This window comes from Eleutherodactylus coqui, chromosome 12 (assembly GCF_035609145.1).
Source record: "Eleutherodactylus coqui strain aEleCoq1 chromosome 12, aEleCoq1.hap1, whole genome shotgun sequence".
Taxonomy (NCBI): domain Eukaryota; kingdom Metazoa; phylum Chordata; class Amphibia; order Anura; family Eleutherodactylidae; genus Eleutherodactylus; species Eleutherodactylus coqui.
In genome coordinates this window covers 35,892,574-35,912,300 of record NC_089848.1, presented here as the reverse complement: position 1 = coordinate 35,912,300, position 19,727 = coordinate 35,892,574, and the positions used below count along the sequence as shown (strand labels likewise).

At 43.0% G+C, this 19,727-nt stretch overlaps 1 protein-coding gene across 3 annotated transcripts in view; it reads left to right on the top strand.

Moving 5' to 3' along the window:
* Positions 1-19,081, top strand: part of TRIO (trio Rho guanine nucleotide exchange factor) — a 259,897-nt gene extending 240,816 nt beyond the window's left edge. The window contains exons 44-51 of one of the 3 annotated variants that reach the window (XM_066585716.1): positions 1,498-1,590; positions 3,556-3,606; positions 5,517-5,594; positions 10,296-10,481; positions 12,545-12,722; positions 14,669-14,872; positions 15,325-15,539; positions 18,515-19,081. In XM_066585716.1, the coding sequence (XP_066441813.1) occupies positions 1,498-1,590; positions 3,556-3,606; positions 5,517-5,594; positions 10,296-10,481; positions 12,545-12,722; positions 14,669-14,872; positions 15,325-15,539; positions 18,515-18,775 (1,266 nt within the window). In that variant the 3' untranslated portion in view covers positions 18,776-19,081. Of the gene's footprint in view, positions 1-1,497; positions 1,591-3,555; positions 3,607-5,516; positions 5,595-10,295; positions 10,482-12,544; positions 12,723-14,668; positions 14,873-15,320; positions 15,540-18,514 lie in introns of those variants that run through there. The other 2 variants (XM_066585718.1, XM_066585717.1) reach the window with 2 other exon arrangements.
* Positions 19,082-19,727: the final 646 nt, after the last annotated feature.

The following is a 19,727-nucleotide window of genomic DNA, read 5'->3' as shown; positions in this document are numbered from 1 at the left end:
CCGCAAGGCAAGAGACAACACTATAAAATTGATATTGCTAATTTAAAGGCCTCATATCTCCGGGGATCCCGTATGTCTACTGTCGATAGATGCTGAGAAAGCATTTGATAGGGTCTATTGGGGTTCCTGGAGGCGAACCTGCGAAAGATAGGCATGGGCCCTCGATTTAAAAGCTGGATTATGGTTTAATACAATCGCCCAATGGCAAGAATCCGAATTAACGGAGCTCTAGTACCATATCTATCTAGTATATAATAAGCTTGGTTCTGGTATCCTATCTATATAGTAAGCTTGGTTCTGGTGCCATATCTATGTAGTAAGCTTGACTCTGCCACCCTAATGTATAATTCTGCTACCATAATGTGCATGTGAATACATAAAAAATATATGTTTAAAAAAATATGTATTATTTGCATGTAACTGTAGGGTGGACCTACAGTGGTGCCCAAGTCTGACACTGGTCTTCAGATAGATAACTGCATAGCTGAACAGGAAGTACCAGCTGTGCCTGCACTGTTAGGCCTCCCTCACACAGGCGTTTGCAGTAAATGCAGTGGTTTTTCAATCCTGTGTTTACTGCGATTTCAGCAGCACTGGCATGCATTATGCCAGCGTCTTGGCTGTGTTTTCAGCATAGCTGATAGCGCCAAGCTGAAAAAAATTAAAAATAAAATACTCACCTGGTAGGCGCTGTCCCTGCAGGCTTCCAGGCACTTGTCTGCGCGTGCAGAGCATCTCTTGCTCATAACTAGGTTTCAAGACCACACCTCCAGCAAGAGATTGCTCTGATTGGCTGAGCTGCGAGCCATTCATTCATTGAATGACTGTGATTGGTGCATCCAGTGCTGGCTGTGATTGGCACTGGATTAGCAAATCAGAGCAATTTCTTGCTGGAGGTGGAGTCTTCAAACCCCATCAATAGCAAAAGATCCTCTGACAGGTGCCCGTAGCCCCAGAAAGCAGCACCAGGGACCCGGACAGCGCCAGCATCGGTGAGTACAACTTTTTTTTTTGGTAGTGCAGCTAGCGCTGCCTAAAACGCACCACGTTATGCCGTGTTTTTATCCGCACTGCTAACGCTACCCATTCATTTCAATGGGCGACACAGGGCTAAAAAATGGCCAAAGATAGAACATGCATCGCTGTTGAAAACACTGCGTTTTGACACTTGTGTGAACAGCCCTATTGAAATAAATGGGAGCCTCGTACAGCGTGTAATGCTGCGCTGAAAAGACAGCGCTAAACAGTGTACAGCAACGTCTGTGTGAGGGAGGCCTCATCTCTAGCTTCATAGCTCAGTATTATAATAAATGTTTTATTGAATGTTTATATACATAGTGCTATCTCCTGACATAGTTTTTGTTGATATCTGCTGCACTGTGAAGCGAAGAAGCCATCCTGATGAACCGAGCGGATATTTGTATAAGCAGCGCCGCATTGACTTTTTCTTTATTGGATTCAACAGTTTTTGTTTTTTTTCATTTTAACACCTTTCAGGACTTGAAGCAACGCCTGGGCCACAGACTTCAGCTGACAGATTTACTCATTAAACCTGTACAAAGAATAATGAAATACCAACTACTTTTAAAGGTAACTAATTAATAACATGATATCAGAAATGTACACGTCTTGATGACTACTAAAATGTACCGTGGCATAGGTGGAAATAGCAACACAGGAAAAGTTAAGGAGTTTCATTGTTCCCCTAATTATTAACATAGTATGTTAGGCTATAGGGAGACAATGTCCATCCAGTTCAGCGTTTTTCCACTCCCCCTTGTTGAGCCAGAGGAAGAGAAAAAAAAACAATGAGGCAGAAGCCAATTTACGCTATTTTGGGGGGAAAAAATTCCTCTCCGATTCCATAATGGCAGTCAGAATAATCCCTAGATCAACGTTTAAAAAGTTCCTACCTGACTCCAGACCGGCAGTCGGAAGTTACCCGGATCAGCAATTCCTGCTGATTATTTAATGTCTATATCCTGTAATATCGTAGCGCTCTAGAAAGACATCTAATCCCTCTATGGATTTTGCCATCACCACATCCTCAGGCAGAGAGTTCCACAGTCTCACTGCTCTTACAGTAAAGAACCCCCTTCAGTGTTGCTGATGAAACCTGCTTTCTTCTAGACGTAGAGGATGCCCCCTTGTTACAGTCCTGTGTATAATAGATGATGGGAGAGATCTCTGTACTGACCCCTGATATATCTATACATAGTTATTAGAGCGCCATCTTGTTACAGTCCTGGGTATAAACAGATCATGGCAGAGATCCTTGTATCGTCCCCTCATGTATTTATACATAGTTATTTGATCGCCCCTTAGCTGTCTTTTTTCCAGGATGAATTGTCCTAATTTTGATAGCCTCCCTAATTTTTCTAGTCCCCTCATTCCGTTTATTAATTTAGTCGCCCTTCTTTGAACCCCCTCAAGCACTGTAACATCCTTCCTGAGCACCAGTGACCAGAACTGTGCACAGTATTCCATGTGAGGCCTGACAAGTGCCTTATATAGTGGGAGGATAATGTTCTCATCCCTCGCCCCTATGCCTCTTTTAATGCACCCCAAGACTTTATTAGCTTTTGCAGCAGCTGACTGGCATTGGTTACTCCAGTTTAATCTAAAATCCACTAGTACCCCCAGGTCTTTTTCCATATCACTTTTCCCTAGCAGTACCCCATTTAGTGTATATTGGGGACATCCGTTTCCGCTGCCCATGTGCAGAACCTTACATTTATCAATATTGAACTTCATTTGCCAGTTTTCTACCCAAGCCCCCAGCTTATACCTCTGTTGTATCTATTATTTTGTATAATTTTGTATCGTCTGCAATCATCGATATTTTGCTTAGCAAAAGTCAATAATTTGCAGCTGCATAGCCTAATGCATGACAAAGGAACGTCCTATGAATCATATCAGTATGAACATTGTCAGTAACCAATTCTTGGTTTTAAAACATCAAGTTACAGTTTCATAATGGTGGTTTTAGAAACAATGATTAAATAATCTTTAAAACCAGAATCCAGTTGTTGGAATGATTGGAATGGTAGGACTGTGATACATTTGGTGTATATACCCCAACCATCAGCAATCTATAGACTTCACATGGGTATGAAGTGATAACACTGCCGTATGTTTGGTACAGTCAGACGTGCCCAACGTGAACCTGTATTATATATTAAATCACATATTGGCTTGAACCTGTGTCTCCGAGGAAGGTAACGGCGGCCTGTCTGCCAACATGTTAGAACCCTTCTTTTGAAATCTTCCCAATTCTCTTATCTCTATGCTGTATTTGTGACACGAGAAATAGGCCCAAGTGTTTGGTATAGCTATCCCCCTCCTCCTTAGTAAGCTAAAGTTTGTCTAATTTAATACAGGGGTATGGCTTTCATCTAATGAAGATCTCGGAGTAATCCTTCTTGGTAAGCTGTGCTGGGTGCCACAGAGGATGTATGTGCAGCATCAGGGTCCGCTTCATCAGATTTGCTTGTCCTTTCACAGATAACATGAATTATTTGAAATTGTAAGTTATTATTTTTATTTCTCCTTTAGGATTTCCTGAAGTACTCAAAAAAGGCCTGTGTAAATGTTGCAGACTTGGAGGTACTTATCTTTTGTAAACCTTTTTTTTACATTATTGCTGTATTATTAATGATGATTTTTCATTTATAGCAGTAAAACAGTATTACAACACTGGGGCCCAACGTCCCCGGAACGCACGGATTCTGAGTGCGGAATCCAATCCACCTGTGCCCATGGGACATTTCCTCACCTCTTCAGAGCCAGCGTGGGTCTCCTCCGTCGTGATAGAATCTTCTTTTTTTCTGCACGGCGGAATGTGTCCACCTGACTCGCCTGGCGCATATGCAGTGCTTTATTTTTATTTATTTTTTTAAATCTCCTGCTTTCCCGCGGATCTGTTGCATGTCCACAGTGTCAGCTGCGGGTGTGCCACGGATCAGACGTGTGGGAATCCGCTGAAAATGGAGCATGCTGCGATTATCTCCCGCGAGTGCGATCTGCAGGCCAGGAAAATAATCACATCCGCACATTTTTCAGATGCTGATGCATCCCTATGGCCAGCTTGATTTGCGGATCTGCTGCGCGGGTTTCACAAATCACATCCGCCCATGGACATTGGGCCTAATCGGGATATCTCCTAGTAATAAAATGATGTGTGACTGACTGAATACATAAGACACATCTGCTCAGCAAATACTCTGGCGGACATTGTTTAAAAGTACTTCCTCTAAACATTGTAGGCAATTCTTTCGTACCCTACATAAATTGTTTCCCACATGGAATATTGTGGACAGTTTTAGGCACTGGTACTCAAGAAGGACATATCAGCGCTTGAGCGGGTACAAAGGCGGGCAATTGAAGTAATAAATGGAATGGGTGGACAACAATACCCAGAGAGGTCATCCAAATTGGGGTTATTTAGTTTAGAAAAAAGACAGCTGAGGGGCGACCTAATAACTATGTATAATATATGAGGAGACAATACAGAGATCCCTCCCATCATCTATTATACCCAGGACTGTAACAAGGGGCCGCTCTAATAACTATGTATAATATATATCAGGGGTCAGTACAGAGATCCCTCCCATCATCTATTATACCCAGGACTGTAACAAGGGGGCGCTCTAATAACTATGTATAGATATATGAGGAGACAATACAAAGATCTCTCCCATCATCTATTATACCCAGGACTGTAACAAGGGGGCGCTCTAATAACTATGTATAATATATCAGGGGTCAGTACAGAGATCTCTCCCATCATCTATTATACCCGGGAATGTAACAAGGGGGCGCTCTAATGACTATGTATAGATATGTCAGGGTCAGTTCGGAGATTTCTTCCACCATCTATTACAAGACTGTGACTGTAACAAGGCGCACGCTCTACATCTAGAAGAAAGAAGGTCTCTACACCGAAATAGCAGGGGGTTCTTTACTGTAAGAGTAATAATACTATGGAACTCTCCTGTGGTCTCGGTGATGGTGATACGGATATAAGAGTACATGAGGGGCCTGGATACCTTTCTTGAGTGATACAATATCACATGTTATATCAGTGATTACTCAGAAGGGTCGGTGATCCGGGGATTACTCTGAGTGCCAGATTGGAGGCAGGAAGGAAGTTTTTGTGCAATATTAGTAGTATATATATATATAAAATGTGGTATCTCTGTGAGCGTACTAAACCACAGTGAATACCATTTAAAACAAACTGTTGCAGATTTGCTGTGTTCTCCATTTCCTCCCAAGAAGAGAGAATACTTTTTTTAATACATTATTTGTACCCCAAAACGGTTTCATTGAAAAATGCAACTAGTTCTGCAAACAAGCCATCATGCATTAATCATTGCTGGAAATATAAGTTATGGTTCCCATAAGGCAAGGATGACAAAAATGCATCTAACACTGTCCATAGCCCTGAGGTACTAATAAGGGTGTCGTCAGAGATAAAAGAAATCCTAAACTGAATCTTTTTTTTCTGCCATCAGAAAGCTGTTGAAGTCATGTGCGTTGTGCTGAAGCGATGTAACGACATGATGAATGTCGGCCGGCTGCAAGGGTTTGATGTAAGGTTATTAATACATTTATTATGGCATTCTTTATCCTTCTTTATTTGTTGCTAAAATCCTGAGTTTTCCTCGGAGCGTGTGATTTAAATTGATGTGTAGCTATAGGAAAGCCCCATGCAACAAAAGGAAACTACATTTTTTTTCTGAAAAAACATGTTGATGACCTATTATTGGCTTTAACTATCATCGAGTGACTGATGGGTGGCTGTTTCCAAGGATCCCCAGCGAACAAGGACCTCTATCACCTGACATGCGAATGGTTTTGTAGGTCAGGCCCTGAACTGGATGGAGCTGCAGAATTGCACTAAACAATGAATCAAAAATAGCGTATGCTCAATGTGTCACACATAAAATACAAACTGGGCAAAAAGAGCCAAGAGCGTGTGGATAACATGCCACACTGACAGTAAGGCCGCCTGCAGACGGGTGGAAATTCCGCGGCGGGATTCCCCGCAGAATTTCCGCCCCTGGACGCCTACATAGGATTGCGTTACAGCACGCAATCCTATGCAGACGGCCGCGATTTCTCTGCGCGAAATCACGCGCAGCAAACAAACCGCGGCATGCTCTAATTCTGTGAAATATCACTCACCGGCTCCGCTCTGCGCATGCGCCGGCACATGAAAGAGCCAAGCCCGCGGGAGCAGGCGAGTGTCACGCTGCTCTCTGCAGACGCTCGGGGCGGGTCCCGCTGCGAGAATTCTCGCAGCCGGATCCGACCCGATCGTCTGCAGGCGGCCAGAAGGTATGAAAAATAAAGATGTTTTAAATTTTAATTTTTAACATATTTACTGTATTAGTCGAATATACGGGTGCTGTTTTGGAGACTTCCCAAAAAAAGGATTACTGGTAAGTCTAATCTAACTTTCCCTATCATCTCCATGACAGCACCAGCTGAGAAATACCAGAGAAACAAAATTTAGGGCGGGACTACCACGGACAAGACTTCGTGTGCAAAGGCTAATCCTCATCTGCCCAAACATGTAACCTATAATATATACATACATATATATATATATATATGGTGAAACTCTCAAAGGCAGTAGTCTAATCTTTAAGTAAGGCCTTTCACAGTGTAGACTGTTTTTACATTAAAACTAGATTTTATTTCCAAATATTAAAATACCGCCATGTGGGGGCACACCAACAAAGACAAACAACATATAAATAAAGCCCTTAATAGGGGACTACATCAAGACCAGGTTACCCCTTTAATGAGGAAACAATGGGGGAACCTACCAGTTGTACTATTTGTTGTTGCGTTATAAACCAGATCTGATGGGTAACGCAGTCCCACTGGTTGTAAGAAGATTTGGATGAGTATAAAACACACTGGCCTCTGTGATATCAATGATACTCTGGCCTACCACTGAGGCTAGTAGCTTCTGTCTCTCTATCTGATCTAGACCAAACCTTGCTTGAATGCTTGAGATGGGGTATGATCCCATATTGTATGATTGATATGATTGTAATTCCAATTGAATGCTTGAGATGGGGTGCGTTCCCATAACAGATTGATTTGAGTGCCTGCTGGATTAGTGTGAACTACTTAGTGGAGGATTCTTGGTCTGAGACTATCAGACACAGGAGTTACCTTTACTTCTAACCTGCCCTTTAAGTAGCAGGCTTATAACCTTACTATATGGCTCCTAATACTTTTTAATATGCATTAATTTGCTGGGCCGTTGAGCACACTCTAACCATAAGTTAGTACACACTATAATCGCAAACAAGCAGAGCTCAGAAGCCTGAAGGTGTGTAGCACCAGGCCACTATTGTCATAAATCTGGTGGATACACCTGGTATCAGCTCAAGCGCAATCAGCTAAATAATAGGATCTCATAGCATTCTATGCAGAATCATTATGGGGATTGATTAGCCATACAGGCCATCAATGTGGTGGTTAACCAATGTAAACCCCATATTAAGGTTCAGATAGATCTTACTTAATTATAGCTCCCCTGGTCATTAAGACAACATGACACTAAGTACATTGTGATGCATGATTCAATAGCATAAAAGCTTGATTGAGTGAAATGATTCAAACGGACTGGTGATAAATCTAAATCAAGGTTTCATTTTTTGTATTCTCATTCTAACTCCAATACAAGGTTATAAATTTCACTTCCTGATGATCCGCCTCATTGGCGAGGAAACACATTGAAGTTTCACAAAACCGAATAGGATGCACATGTACCTACCTTCATAACTAAATAAAAGATCGAACATAATTGAACTCCAGATACTAATCCTCAGCAGACAAGTGCATCAACACACTAACTGCAAGCTATAAATGATACAGGCACCATCAGGCCTCATTGAGTAATAGTAAAAGTCCAGATCTTCTTACAACCAGTGGGACTGCGTTACCCATCAGATCTGGTTTATAATACAACAACAAATAGTACCACTGGTAGGTTCCCCCATTGTTTCCTCATTAAAGGGGTAACCTGGTCTTGATTTAGTCCCCTATAAAGGGCTTTATTTATATGTTGTTTGTTTTTGTTGGTGTGCCCCCACATGGCGGTATTTTAATATTTGGTAATAAAATCTAGTTTTAATGTAAAAATAGTCTACACTGTGAAAGGATATATATAAAGGTGAAAGCCCCCATTGACTGACTGACTAACTGACTCACCACTAATTCTCTAACTTCCTGATGTTTTACAAACATGAAATTTGGCAGGGGCATTCTTTAAGTCCTAAATATGAAAAGTAAAGGGGTCACAATTTGAGAATTCAATGCTAAGTGCAAAAGTATTGGCGCTCCTATGTAATGTACCAAAAATCTAATTCTCTAACTTCCTGATGTTTTACAAACATGAAATTTGGCAGGAGCATTCTTTAGGTCCTAAGTAGGAAAAGTAAAGGGGTCACAAATTGATTATTCAATGCTAGGTGCAAAAGTGTAAGCACCCCTATGTAATGTACTTAATCTAATTCTCGTAACTTCCCGGTGTCGTACAAACATGAACTTTGGCAGGAAAAGTAAAGGAGTCACAATTTGAGAATTTATTGCTAATTGCAAAAGTATTGGCACCCCTGTGTAATGTACCAAATCTGATTTTCTAACTTCCCCTATGTCGTACAAACATAAAATTTGGGAGGATCATTCTTTAAGTCCTAAGTAGGAAAAGTAAAGGGGTCACAACTTGATTATTCACAGTTTGACCAACTGTGAGTTAATTCCAAACCTGACAACTTTGAATCTGTAGCAGTACTGCATTCTGAGTGCTAACTACTTCTTGTTCTTTCAAGTTGCAAGCTGACCAAGGTTGATGGGAACTCGCTTGCTTTGTTCAATCAATGCTTTGTGAAAGCAGCCTGTAGCTCTCAACTCAGACCTTCACCAAGGCTAGCTGAAGGGCAACTTCAGTACTCTGCATGGAGCCTCAGCACAGACCTATCTGAGGAAGCCCCCACCTGTGTACTATGTCCTGGAAGGCCTCTTGTGAAAAGTGACCGTTCTCCCAGATATAAATGTTGGCGACTAAGGAAATCCACCATCACCTTTTGGACACCCCTCAAGTGGGTCGCTGATATCGACTGAACATGACGTTCCGCCCAGTAAAACGCATGGCGTGCGATGTTCACGCACGTAAATAAGAGAGATGGAATAAAACCTCCACAGTGCCACCTATTGGAAGGCAACATTCCTTAAAGCCAAAGTCAGACTTTTTATACAAGCCTTGTAACAGTGACCGGGAATTAAAAGCAAAGCCAGACTCCATGTGCAGACAGCTGTTTCAGTAGGAGTTTGGCTTTGCTAGTGAGAGGCCTGGGATGGGGGTCAGAAACGCTATCTTTTCTTCTTAGGGAGAGCGCCTAAACGGTGAGTGAGGAGACTCAAATGGCCATGCACGCTCCTCTGGGTATATGCAAATAAGCAGAGGAGCGTGCATGGCCATTTGAGTCTCCTCACTCACCATCTAGGTGCTCTCCCTAAGGAGAAAAGATAGCATTTCTGACCCCCATCCTGGGCCTCCCATATTACAGCTGTAACATGCCAGCATTTACAGCTAATAAAGTAAGGCTAAGACGAAAACTAACCCTCACCCTTAGCCTGCAGGCCAGCAAAAAATCAATCCACATGCTGCAGCTATCACTGTCACCGGAGCTGCCGTGCCTTGTTCCATCTGCAGTCTAACACGGCCGTCGTCTCTCTGCTCCGTCCCGCCCGGCTTATCTTTGCTCCATTCCGCACACCTTCTCTGTGATGCGTCCCGGCTGCCCGCCGGCTCAGTGCTCCATTCTGCCCACCGCCTTTGTGGTTCGTCCCAGCAGCCGTCTTTCTGTTCCGTCCCGGCCGGTGCCCTGCTCACACTGTATACCACTGTGCCGCTGCTGCTCCCAATGGTGCTGCTGTCCTCAGGACAGCACTTCACAGATTAAACACGACCCCAGCCAATTAGAAGCTGGGGGCGTTAACATTTGTGAAGAATGCTATATTGTGTCGCCACCCCTAACTTCCGGTGGCGACATAATACAACAGTATTTTCTTGGAGAGGGTTCACTCTATTGGTATATCATCTGCCGACGCTGATGGGTTATTTCCAGCTTTGTTTTTCATTATATTCTGTGGTATCTTCTTTTGACTGTTTTTTACATAAACACCAAATTGAAAACACTACAATGCTATCTAAAAAAAAGTAATGATTGTGTGAATTTTCTGTTATTTTTCTCACATTACTCAAACAGGGCAAAATTGTAGCTCAAGGAAAGCTGCTACTTCAGGATACATTTCTTGTGACTAATCCTGATGCAGGACTGCACTGCAAAGAGAGGCGGCTCTTCCTGTTTGAACAAATCGTTATCTTCAGTGAACCTTTAGATAAAAAGAGAGGGTTTTCTACGCCAAGTTTTTTGTTTAAAAATAGTATTAAGGTAAGTAATATTACATTTCATCATTTAAATCCACATTATATGTGATTAACCCCTTCCTCCACCTTGACATAGTATTACATCAAGGGACTTTGGTAAGGCATTCACACTTACTGTAAGGACTAGCTGTAAGGCACACTCCCTCTGTTACCCCATTCTGTTTGACAAGGCCCTTCTACCTGTGATTGTCAGCTTCTACACCTTCCAGGGTCTACCCTCTATAGAGATGACCTGGGATATACATTGAGGTCATATATTTTGCTGTGCCATTCAGAATAAACATACTTTGGTTCAGCACCATAGCGGAAGGGCCGCTCCGGCCTCCCCCCACCTGCATCACCTAGATGATACACTAACAGAGAGAAAGCTGTCCTCAGTGATCCGAGTAGGAAGAGGCTGAGGCTGAGCTCCATTTGGGGTGGATCCCCAAAGTATGTTTATCCTGAAACACTGTAACTTGTCAGAACAAGACCTACATGCCGCAATGTACATACCTGTCCCAGGTTCAGGCAGCATGAAGCAGATGACAAGTTCCCTTTACAAAAAAAATCAACTCGCAAGTCCCTTTATTGAACAAAAATGAGAAAAAAGAATAAATAAAGTATGTTAAAAATTTTTAATTTTAGAACAGTGATAAAAAACGAGAGACCTCTTCCCGAATGCCACATCTTACCCATGTACACTCTTCAACTACATTCCGAACGACACTGTAGGCTGTCAACCTGCATTTAACTTAAAACATATAAAGCCGCTTTCCCACGGCCGAGAAAACCATGTGAGATTTGTATGTTGCGAAATGCCCAAATCTCGCACAAAAAACCAAATCCTCAGACTGCTGTGTTGATGGGAAAATTAAAAAGTTATGGTTTTCAAAAATTGCTGTGTTCAGATATTTTTGAAAAGAAAAATATACTATATGCAGCACCTTCTGTTATCTTCTTTTTCTCTTTTTAAGTATATCCTTTTGGGTAAATTGGCACAAATTCCCATTGACACACTCCAAAATCTTGTTTGAAAGCCTTCCTAGAATAGCAAAGGGTCTAACACCGTAAAGGTTTTGGGATGTCCAAAAGCTCATACAAGTATGATGACCATATAGTGGATTCCTTATAGCCTTCAGACATGATTTCCCTAATTTACAGGGCGGTGAATTATTGGAGGAGTGCATGCAGCAAATGCACCAGCTTCCTTCTGGCCTGAGGGCACTCAGTAACTCGTGTGATGGCGCTAGAGACCATAATTGTCAGGGCGAGGGTAGTGGCTATGACCAAAAGAGGAGATTGAGGTAGTTGTTCCACTGCTGAAAGATGTCTTTATGTACTGACAGGTAATTGCAGGTCCCTTGTTTTGGGTTTGTCATTTTGGCGGCACTTTCGGACATATTATAACAATGTAATAAGCCTGACAGGATATTAACTGTACAGGTTGGAACTACCTAGAGCATAGTTATCACAACATAATGGTAAGATGTTCCTCTTCTGTAGCAGAGCTGTAATATGTACAATAGGAATAGCGCCGCACAATGTTAGCCAGAAGAATCGGCACGGTGTAAAAATATACTCACTCATTAAATAAACTCTTCTGAAGCCAGATGACAGGTGTAATTAATCACAAAGCAGGTACCAGTAACAGAATCATAAAGTGCAACAAAGACCCCACAACCTACAGGAAAACCAAATGGCAAGCAATGCATAAAGGGGGTACACCCTTGGACGACGGCCAGACCTTAGTGCATGGTACTTGTAGTTGATGACCGGTTCCCTTTAAGTTGTATCTACATTTGACAGAAGTCACTGCTGCACATTCTTCTGCCAGGATAAGAGACACCGATGTTCGTTAAATCACTACTTCGATAAACTGCATAGTAAAGGGGTTGTACAGGGTGAGAGAAGCATGGCTACCTTCTTCCATCCACAGCATCACCCATGTCCATGTGGCATTACAGCTCCATTTAAGAGAATTGGAGCTAAGCTGTAATACCAGACCAGCCACGGACAAGGGTGGCGCTGTGTGTGGGAGAATGTAGCCCTTGAATGGACGTGCTTACACTATATGTTTTGTTTCAGGTGAATTGCCTTAGCTTGGAAGAATGCATTGATAGTGATCCATGCAAGTTTGCACTGCTGTCAAGATCTGGAGAGTCTGCTGAAAGATATATCTTGAACTCTACATCCCCTGCTGTAAGACAATTGTGGATACATGAAATTAACAAAATTCTAGATAACAAGCTGAATTTCCTTAATGGTAAGAACAATTTGACATTCACAGGCTCCCTCATCCCCGACAAACAAGTAGATTGTCGTCTTCTGCTCCACAGGAATCTCAGTTTACAGGCCCTTTTACACGGCACGATTATCGTTCTGGTTGGTCCGGCTCCTTCGGGGTTTTGAATGATAATCGTCCCGTGTAAAAGCATGCGGAGACTGAGTGACTGGACGAGCAGGCTTAAAATCCAGAACGGCCATCATTCAGTGTAACCAGCAGTAGGTCAGCACTGAGCGGCCGCTGCTTACAGTAAATGGAGAGGGGCGGGGGGAGAGATTGGGGAGAGAACTCTCCTCCAGCCGCCCTGCTGGCTGCGCTGTGAGCGATTCAGCTATGCTTGCTCCTGTGTAACTGTACTGCAGCGAGTATGCACGGGGAGAAGTGCTGGACATCGCTTGCCTAATACTCGTCCCGTGTAAAAGGGCTTGTTGAGGATTAGAAAGAAATCTTGCTGCTTTCTTCCAGAAGCTCCACCTGTTCACCTCCACCTGTTTCTGGTATCGCAGTTCAGATCCACTGAAGTAAATGGCGCCGAGTTGCAATATCACAAACCACCTGTGAATAGGAGTAGCGCTGTTTTTTTGAAGAAAGCAGCCGTGTTTTTCTAATCCTGGCAAGGAGGAGCTTTACTATTCTTATTTTACATGTAAAACTATGCGCTGTCTGTAATTTCCATCTAAGGGCCCCTTCACACGAGTGTATCTGGGCTGCATATTTGAGGAATTAAAGTTGCATATTTGCATGCGTAACTGCGTTTTCTACTCTCTGCCCCTAGCCATTAAAACGGCCAAATCCTTTAATGAGTGCCGCCAGGCGTGTTCTGTTCCTGTGCAAATGTTTTTTGTACACCGCCATTCGGCACGCAGAATTCGCACTTGTGAACAAACCCATTGGAATCATAGGGTTTTATTTTCTGCATATTGTGCGCACCAATTTTGTGTGTTAAATGCTTCTGTGTGAAGGGGCCCTAAAACAGAACTTTAGTCAACTGGAGCTCCAGTTTATGACTCTCCAAAACGCAGTGTGCTGCTGCCACTTCAGGTTTGATAATAGTAATATTCTAGCAGGGCATTAAAGGAGTTGACTTTGCCAGGAAAAGCCACAGCCAGCCATTCCCTCCGCAGCGGACGCAGGTACTAAATTTGCTAGAACATGGTCGCCATTCAGAGGAATGGCTGTCCATGTAATACAAGAAGCCTCAGGATCCACCAAGCCTCTCAGTTCTATTTCATGCATGGGTCCCGAGTGGAGAATCTCCCTTGTATGATGTCCATATACTGTCTGGGATGATGTAGTGAATCCTGCACTGAGCAGGGGGTTGGACCCGATGACCCCAGAGCTCCCTTCCAACTCCACCATTCTATGATATGATTCTATTTCCCTAATTAGCAGTGGTTAATGGCCTGAACTGCTCTTTATAGTGTAAGGGATTAAGTAGTGATCTTCTGGGATACACGCAATACTCTGCCGCAGGCACACAAGGTAAGGTTCTCTTCACACTTACAGTGCAAAACATCTCAAACAAGCCCTGGCTGTCTGGCCTCTAACTACACATTATTCATAAGCATTCGCCTAGTGCCCCATTATGCTGCCACTTCCCAGCTTGAGAGCATTCTGGGAGCAGCTCACACTTACTTTACAGAGGTGCGAGCCACGCCTAATAATCAAGCTCTCTGGGCTTTCTTTCATGCTTTCCCTGGATAAAACATTTCTGTAGTGCCTTGCTAAACATACTCAGGAAGGATGGCACTGATATCTAGAGTGGTGTGCAGCCCCTTCACTATGTATTCTATATTTTTTGATAATACAGGTAGAATCATGTGAATGGGCAGCCTACTTTGCCTTTACCCAAGATACACTTGTCTGCGAAACTAGCTCTATGTTCTTTATGTTTCCGCTGTATTCATTTTTTTTCTTTTCCTTAGCCTTGGGATCTCCAGTTGAATACCACAAGAACCACACTGATGGTAACAGTCTTAATGGTGCCAACAATTCCACTGGTCCTACAAATCCAACTGGGCTAGGCATCTCTAGCAGAATGAGGCCCTCTCGAATACCCCAGCCAGTCAGACATTATTCTCCACTTCTGGTTTCTACATCTGTTATGTCAGACACAGACAAGTCATCAGGTATGTCTGTTTATGGTGCCTTTCATCTATCTGTTTAGCTATTGCAAGCAACATCACGGCCAACATTGTCCCAAATGCAGAGAACATTGCGATAAATTTGTGATTAAGAATGTATTAAACTGTCAGACTGCATCCACATGCAGCAGTAGCATGCCATGCGGCAAAACTGCACCCGCCTTCCTGGCGACTTGCCACTGTTTTGCAATGCGGTTATTGGCCATAGAGTTTTTACAGGTGTAACATGTCTAATAAATATATGTGTAGATTTACCAAGTAGCATACGACTCCGACATGTGAGCCCGGCCTAAAACTTGAATGATGGTTTAGCAAACTTAACATAAGATAAGACCCAGGAGGCAGTTGCTTTCAATTGTCAAAGCCAATTTTCCGTGCTAAAACATCTCTCAACGTTCATGTTTCATCTAATTTTCCATTGTCTTTTGGCAAGGAAGCTTCTATACCCAGGAGCCCTCTTCATAAAGGCTCTTTTTGGAGCACAGTACAAGTAAATCCTGCTAGCAGCCCAGGCTCTGGTGTTTTTCCCAGGGACAGTGATTTCCTGCAACGCAAGGGTCCAAGACATCATATACACATCAAGGACTCAGATCGCTCCAGCACCTGCTCCTCCACGAGCGAGCAGACAATGCACACTACTCAGAGTAATGGGGTAAGAGCTGAGCTCCATCCCTTTTGTAAGCTCTCTGACAACCCATGCTACTGGGTTCCACCTTACTAACATCTGGCTCTACACTGCTTTTCCGCTCTGAAATAATCAACTCTTTTTGTCTTCCTTTCAACATATTCTATTTTTCTGTAGCGGCCTATGATAGACTCTTGCCTATGTTCATCCTCTCGATGCCTGCTAATACCAATTTAGATGACTGGTTTTTCCTCTTTTTTTCCTGCTTCCATCTGATTGCAAACAATCCAGTTTTGTAATATTTTTACATGCATGATCACGGATGTATACACCAGCTGATTCCTACTAATATACCTTGTAGTTTTAGATCATAGTGCTAAAAAAGTCTCGTTTAATTATTATATAAATTAAAATACGACATTAACAAATTTTTTATATAAAGTATCAAAATGAGAACTTTAATGGGGTTTTCCAGAACTCCTTAGGATAGGCCATCAATATCTAATCGATGGGAGTCTGCCGCTTGGGACTCCGGACAATCATTTGGCCTGAGAGCAGCTCAGTCCCATTCACGTGAATACCAGGCACCGCCGCTTAGAGGTGTACAGCATTGAAGAGCAGCGTCTCTTACCCAAGCACACGGCTCGTCAAACAGCCGATAGGCAGGGGTCCCAAGCAGCTTACCCCTAACGATCAGATATTTATGAGCTACCCTAAGTGTAGCTCATCAATATTTCAGTTCTGAAAAACCCCATTAAGTGGACCTGTAATCAGACGTGTTTACAGCATCATATATTGCATAACTAATAGGACTTTAAAAAAAACTGTTAAAAGTTTTGTTGGCTTTCTAAAGAGTCTTTTTTAAATCTGAATCAGCAGACAAATCCTAAAAACCCATGTTTACATATTTTTAACACAGTGCCAAACTTCCAACAGGCAGGATGACTGGCTATTGAACTGATGACCTATCAGCTGTAGCTGACGAATGGGAGTCCACCGCTTGGGAACCCTGTCCATCATCCCCGCCCAGCTCTCTGTCATCTGCGGTCACTGCAGGGATTAGGAGCGCTGGCTTCACACCCATTGAAATGACTTCTGCCCTTTCTTATGGTACGGACTGGATGTGCCATCCTGACCATGAGAGACGTAGGAAGTGGAAGAGAAGCATGGCGCTCCATCTGCTGTGACTGCAGATGACAACATCCAGACCGCTGCAGTGACAGCGGGCCGGGGGATCAGCTGATGGACAGAGGTCATCACTTCAAATACTCCATCGGCTGATAAGCCTCACCCAGTTTTCTCAACTAATTTGTTTGAACTAGAACATCATCCTTGGCCGCGTCTATACTTCCATACAGATCAACACACTGTTACTCCTAAATGTACTTGTGCCTCACATGATGTCCCCCAGAGAATTTACCCCCCACCATAGTATCACGCTGTGAGTGCGGCCCTATCCAAGTAAAGATATGCCCACCTGTATCCGGCTATATGTGCATGGCTCCTGAGGCTAATGTGCATATGGCTTGATGACCGTTGACCACAGGGGATCCCGCTTCCTCCCAGTCCTCTAACCACATGTTATTTTAGGGATCCAGCTACATGGTCAGAATTGTGCATTGAAAATCCACAGTATTAGCCAAATTTAAATTATTGTAAAAATTAGTACTGGAACCGAGCGCAGGACATAAATACCGAAAACTCGGCTCGTAAGATTTAATATGGCACCAAAAGATAAGGATCCAGCCGATTAGTGGACCGCTGGCATTATGGTGCTGACGGAAATAAAAGGCTGCTGAAAACTGGCATGCATTTTACCACAAAGCGCCGAGGTTTTAGTAGGTGATTTACAGCTGATCAGCTTCTATGGGTGAAGCTCAGGATTTCAGTGATTTCCGCCTCTAGAAGTGGATTGACTGAAACCACAGTGTTTCACAGTAAAAATGCATGCGGTTTTCAGCAGTGTTTTTGATGTGCAGATAACATAGAAGTGCCAATCAAGCGCCTATTGACGCAGTCTTTAGCCACATCTAGACAGACGTATTTGCAGGTATAACTTGCATTATTAGACGTTTGTATGCTGTCCGATACCTGCGGGCAGTGGACATTGCATGTCTGATTCTCATCCATGATGCGGAAGAACTTGGGGCATCTTGCCATTTTTATTTTTTTTTGTTCCCTTCACACACACCATGGATCTATGTGAAAACCCGCCATGTGGCTATAATGGGCCTGAGTGCTGTCCAGGAAACACACCCATCTAAATGGTCCCTAAGTGGGCTTCTGACCAATTATCAGCCCAGCAGTCCACTAATCTGGTTGGCTGCTGGCCACTAACCCGTCACTGACAGCGACTGACCCTTATGACTATTATGGTCTTGCGGATGGGAATCACCACATGTAAGAGAGAGGAACCTGGAAGACCGGAGCAATGGCGCCAGCAGGTCAAAGTGGAGGAAAATGCCTCTTTTAGAGAAGAGACAAAGTTTACCACTGGAACTGTCTGCAAAAGCTTCCATTAGAACACCGTCCAAGGCATTATCAGCTCCCCCATGATGTAGCCAAGCCATAGACAAAAAGTGTTTTTAGAAGCTCTAATAAGACTATTTGTATGCGTTTTCATTGCTGCCACGACTGCTGGTATGATGGCTGTCACCCGCCTTTCAAACACTGGCAGCCCGCCTGGGTATGTAGCAGTGATGTCAAGGGAGCGCCTAATAGAGGGAAGTTAGATTGTGAGCTCCATGGGAGGCAAAGACTGATGTGTATGTGAATAATCTTCGTAGAGTACTGTAAAATACAGTAAGTTACCGCTATACTTCAAAAGCCTGGGAAACTCAATAAAAACCCTTCTTGAAGCACATATGGTCAATGAGGAACACCCAAGACACGTGTAGGATGGAGATCAGTGCTGATATTTGTGCTATACAGTCCCATCTGTTTGATGTTGACATTGACCATCTTTTTTTTGTATGTTCCGTTTTCTTCTCCTCCTCCCTCAGACTGAAAGTAGATGCAGCAATATTTCCACCATGCTGGTGACCCATGATTACACAGCAGTGAAGGAGGATGAGATCAACGTCTGCCAAGGAGAGGTGGTTCAAATTTTGGCAAGTAATCAACAAAACATGTTTCTGGTATTCCGAGCTGCGACTGACGACTGCCCAGCAGCCGAAGGGTGGATTCCAAATTACGTATTAGGCCACACGTGTGCTGTCATCAGCGATATCCCTGACGGAAAAATGAAGTGGGTATTTGGGTAACACAGGTAGCAATAAATGTTATTGTTTTATATATGCTGTATATGAGTGACGATGCAACCGAATGCTGTACATAAGTGGTAGTCACCCGTTTTATTCAAATATCCAGAAACAATGACAGACAAGCACCCTAAGGCTGTATCTTGTCTCCTTCAGCTTTTATTAGGTTTCTGTAAAATTGCACAGACCTTGCTGTATAACAGACAAATAAAATTTATTTAAATATTTCAAGATGTGCATCCGCGGCCTCAACTATGAATGGATTACTAAAGTTACATTTTATAATAAAAACAAACTGTGTCTACCTTTTTTCAAATACTTTTTTAAATTGCTTTCCAATAACTTTTGTGAATGCTGCTAACTCCTCTGCAACCCCCTCTAGAAAGGACTGAATGGGACAATCATTTCCAGGATGCTGGTAGGAAAATCTTAAAGAGAGATTAGGAAAGAAAAACAGCAGCTTCTTTACAATAACTTGTCCATGGCCTTTGTCTGGTGTTGGAGCTGAGCCTCTCCCCTCTCTTCATGGAGACTCGGACGCTAAAGCTGATGCAGCCAATGGACAAGTGGAGTGGTTTATCTGGAAAAAGCAGGCACTTTCCAATTTCAGAAACCACTTTCTCAGATCTAGAGAAGCTTGAACAGTAGTCGGCGACTAACAGAATGGTATTTAACAAGGAGAAATGCAAAGTCCTACATCTGGGCAAAAATGAAAACAGCACATGTGAAAAAAGACTTGGGTCTACTAATAGATCAAAGACTGAAGTAGTTGGAGCAGCAAACGAATCCAGAGTAAATACTCACATCCGACTCTTCATATAGAGTTCTTTTATTGTGGAGCACAGACCATCAGCATATCCTGGGACGTTTCGACTGCTAATAGCAGTCTTTATCAAGCATACAGGTATGAGCATGACTGCCTCTATATATATATATATATATATATATATATATA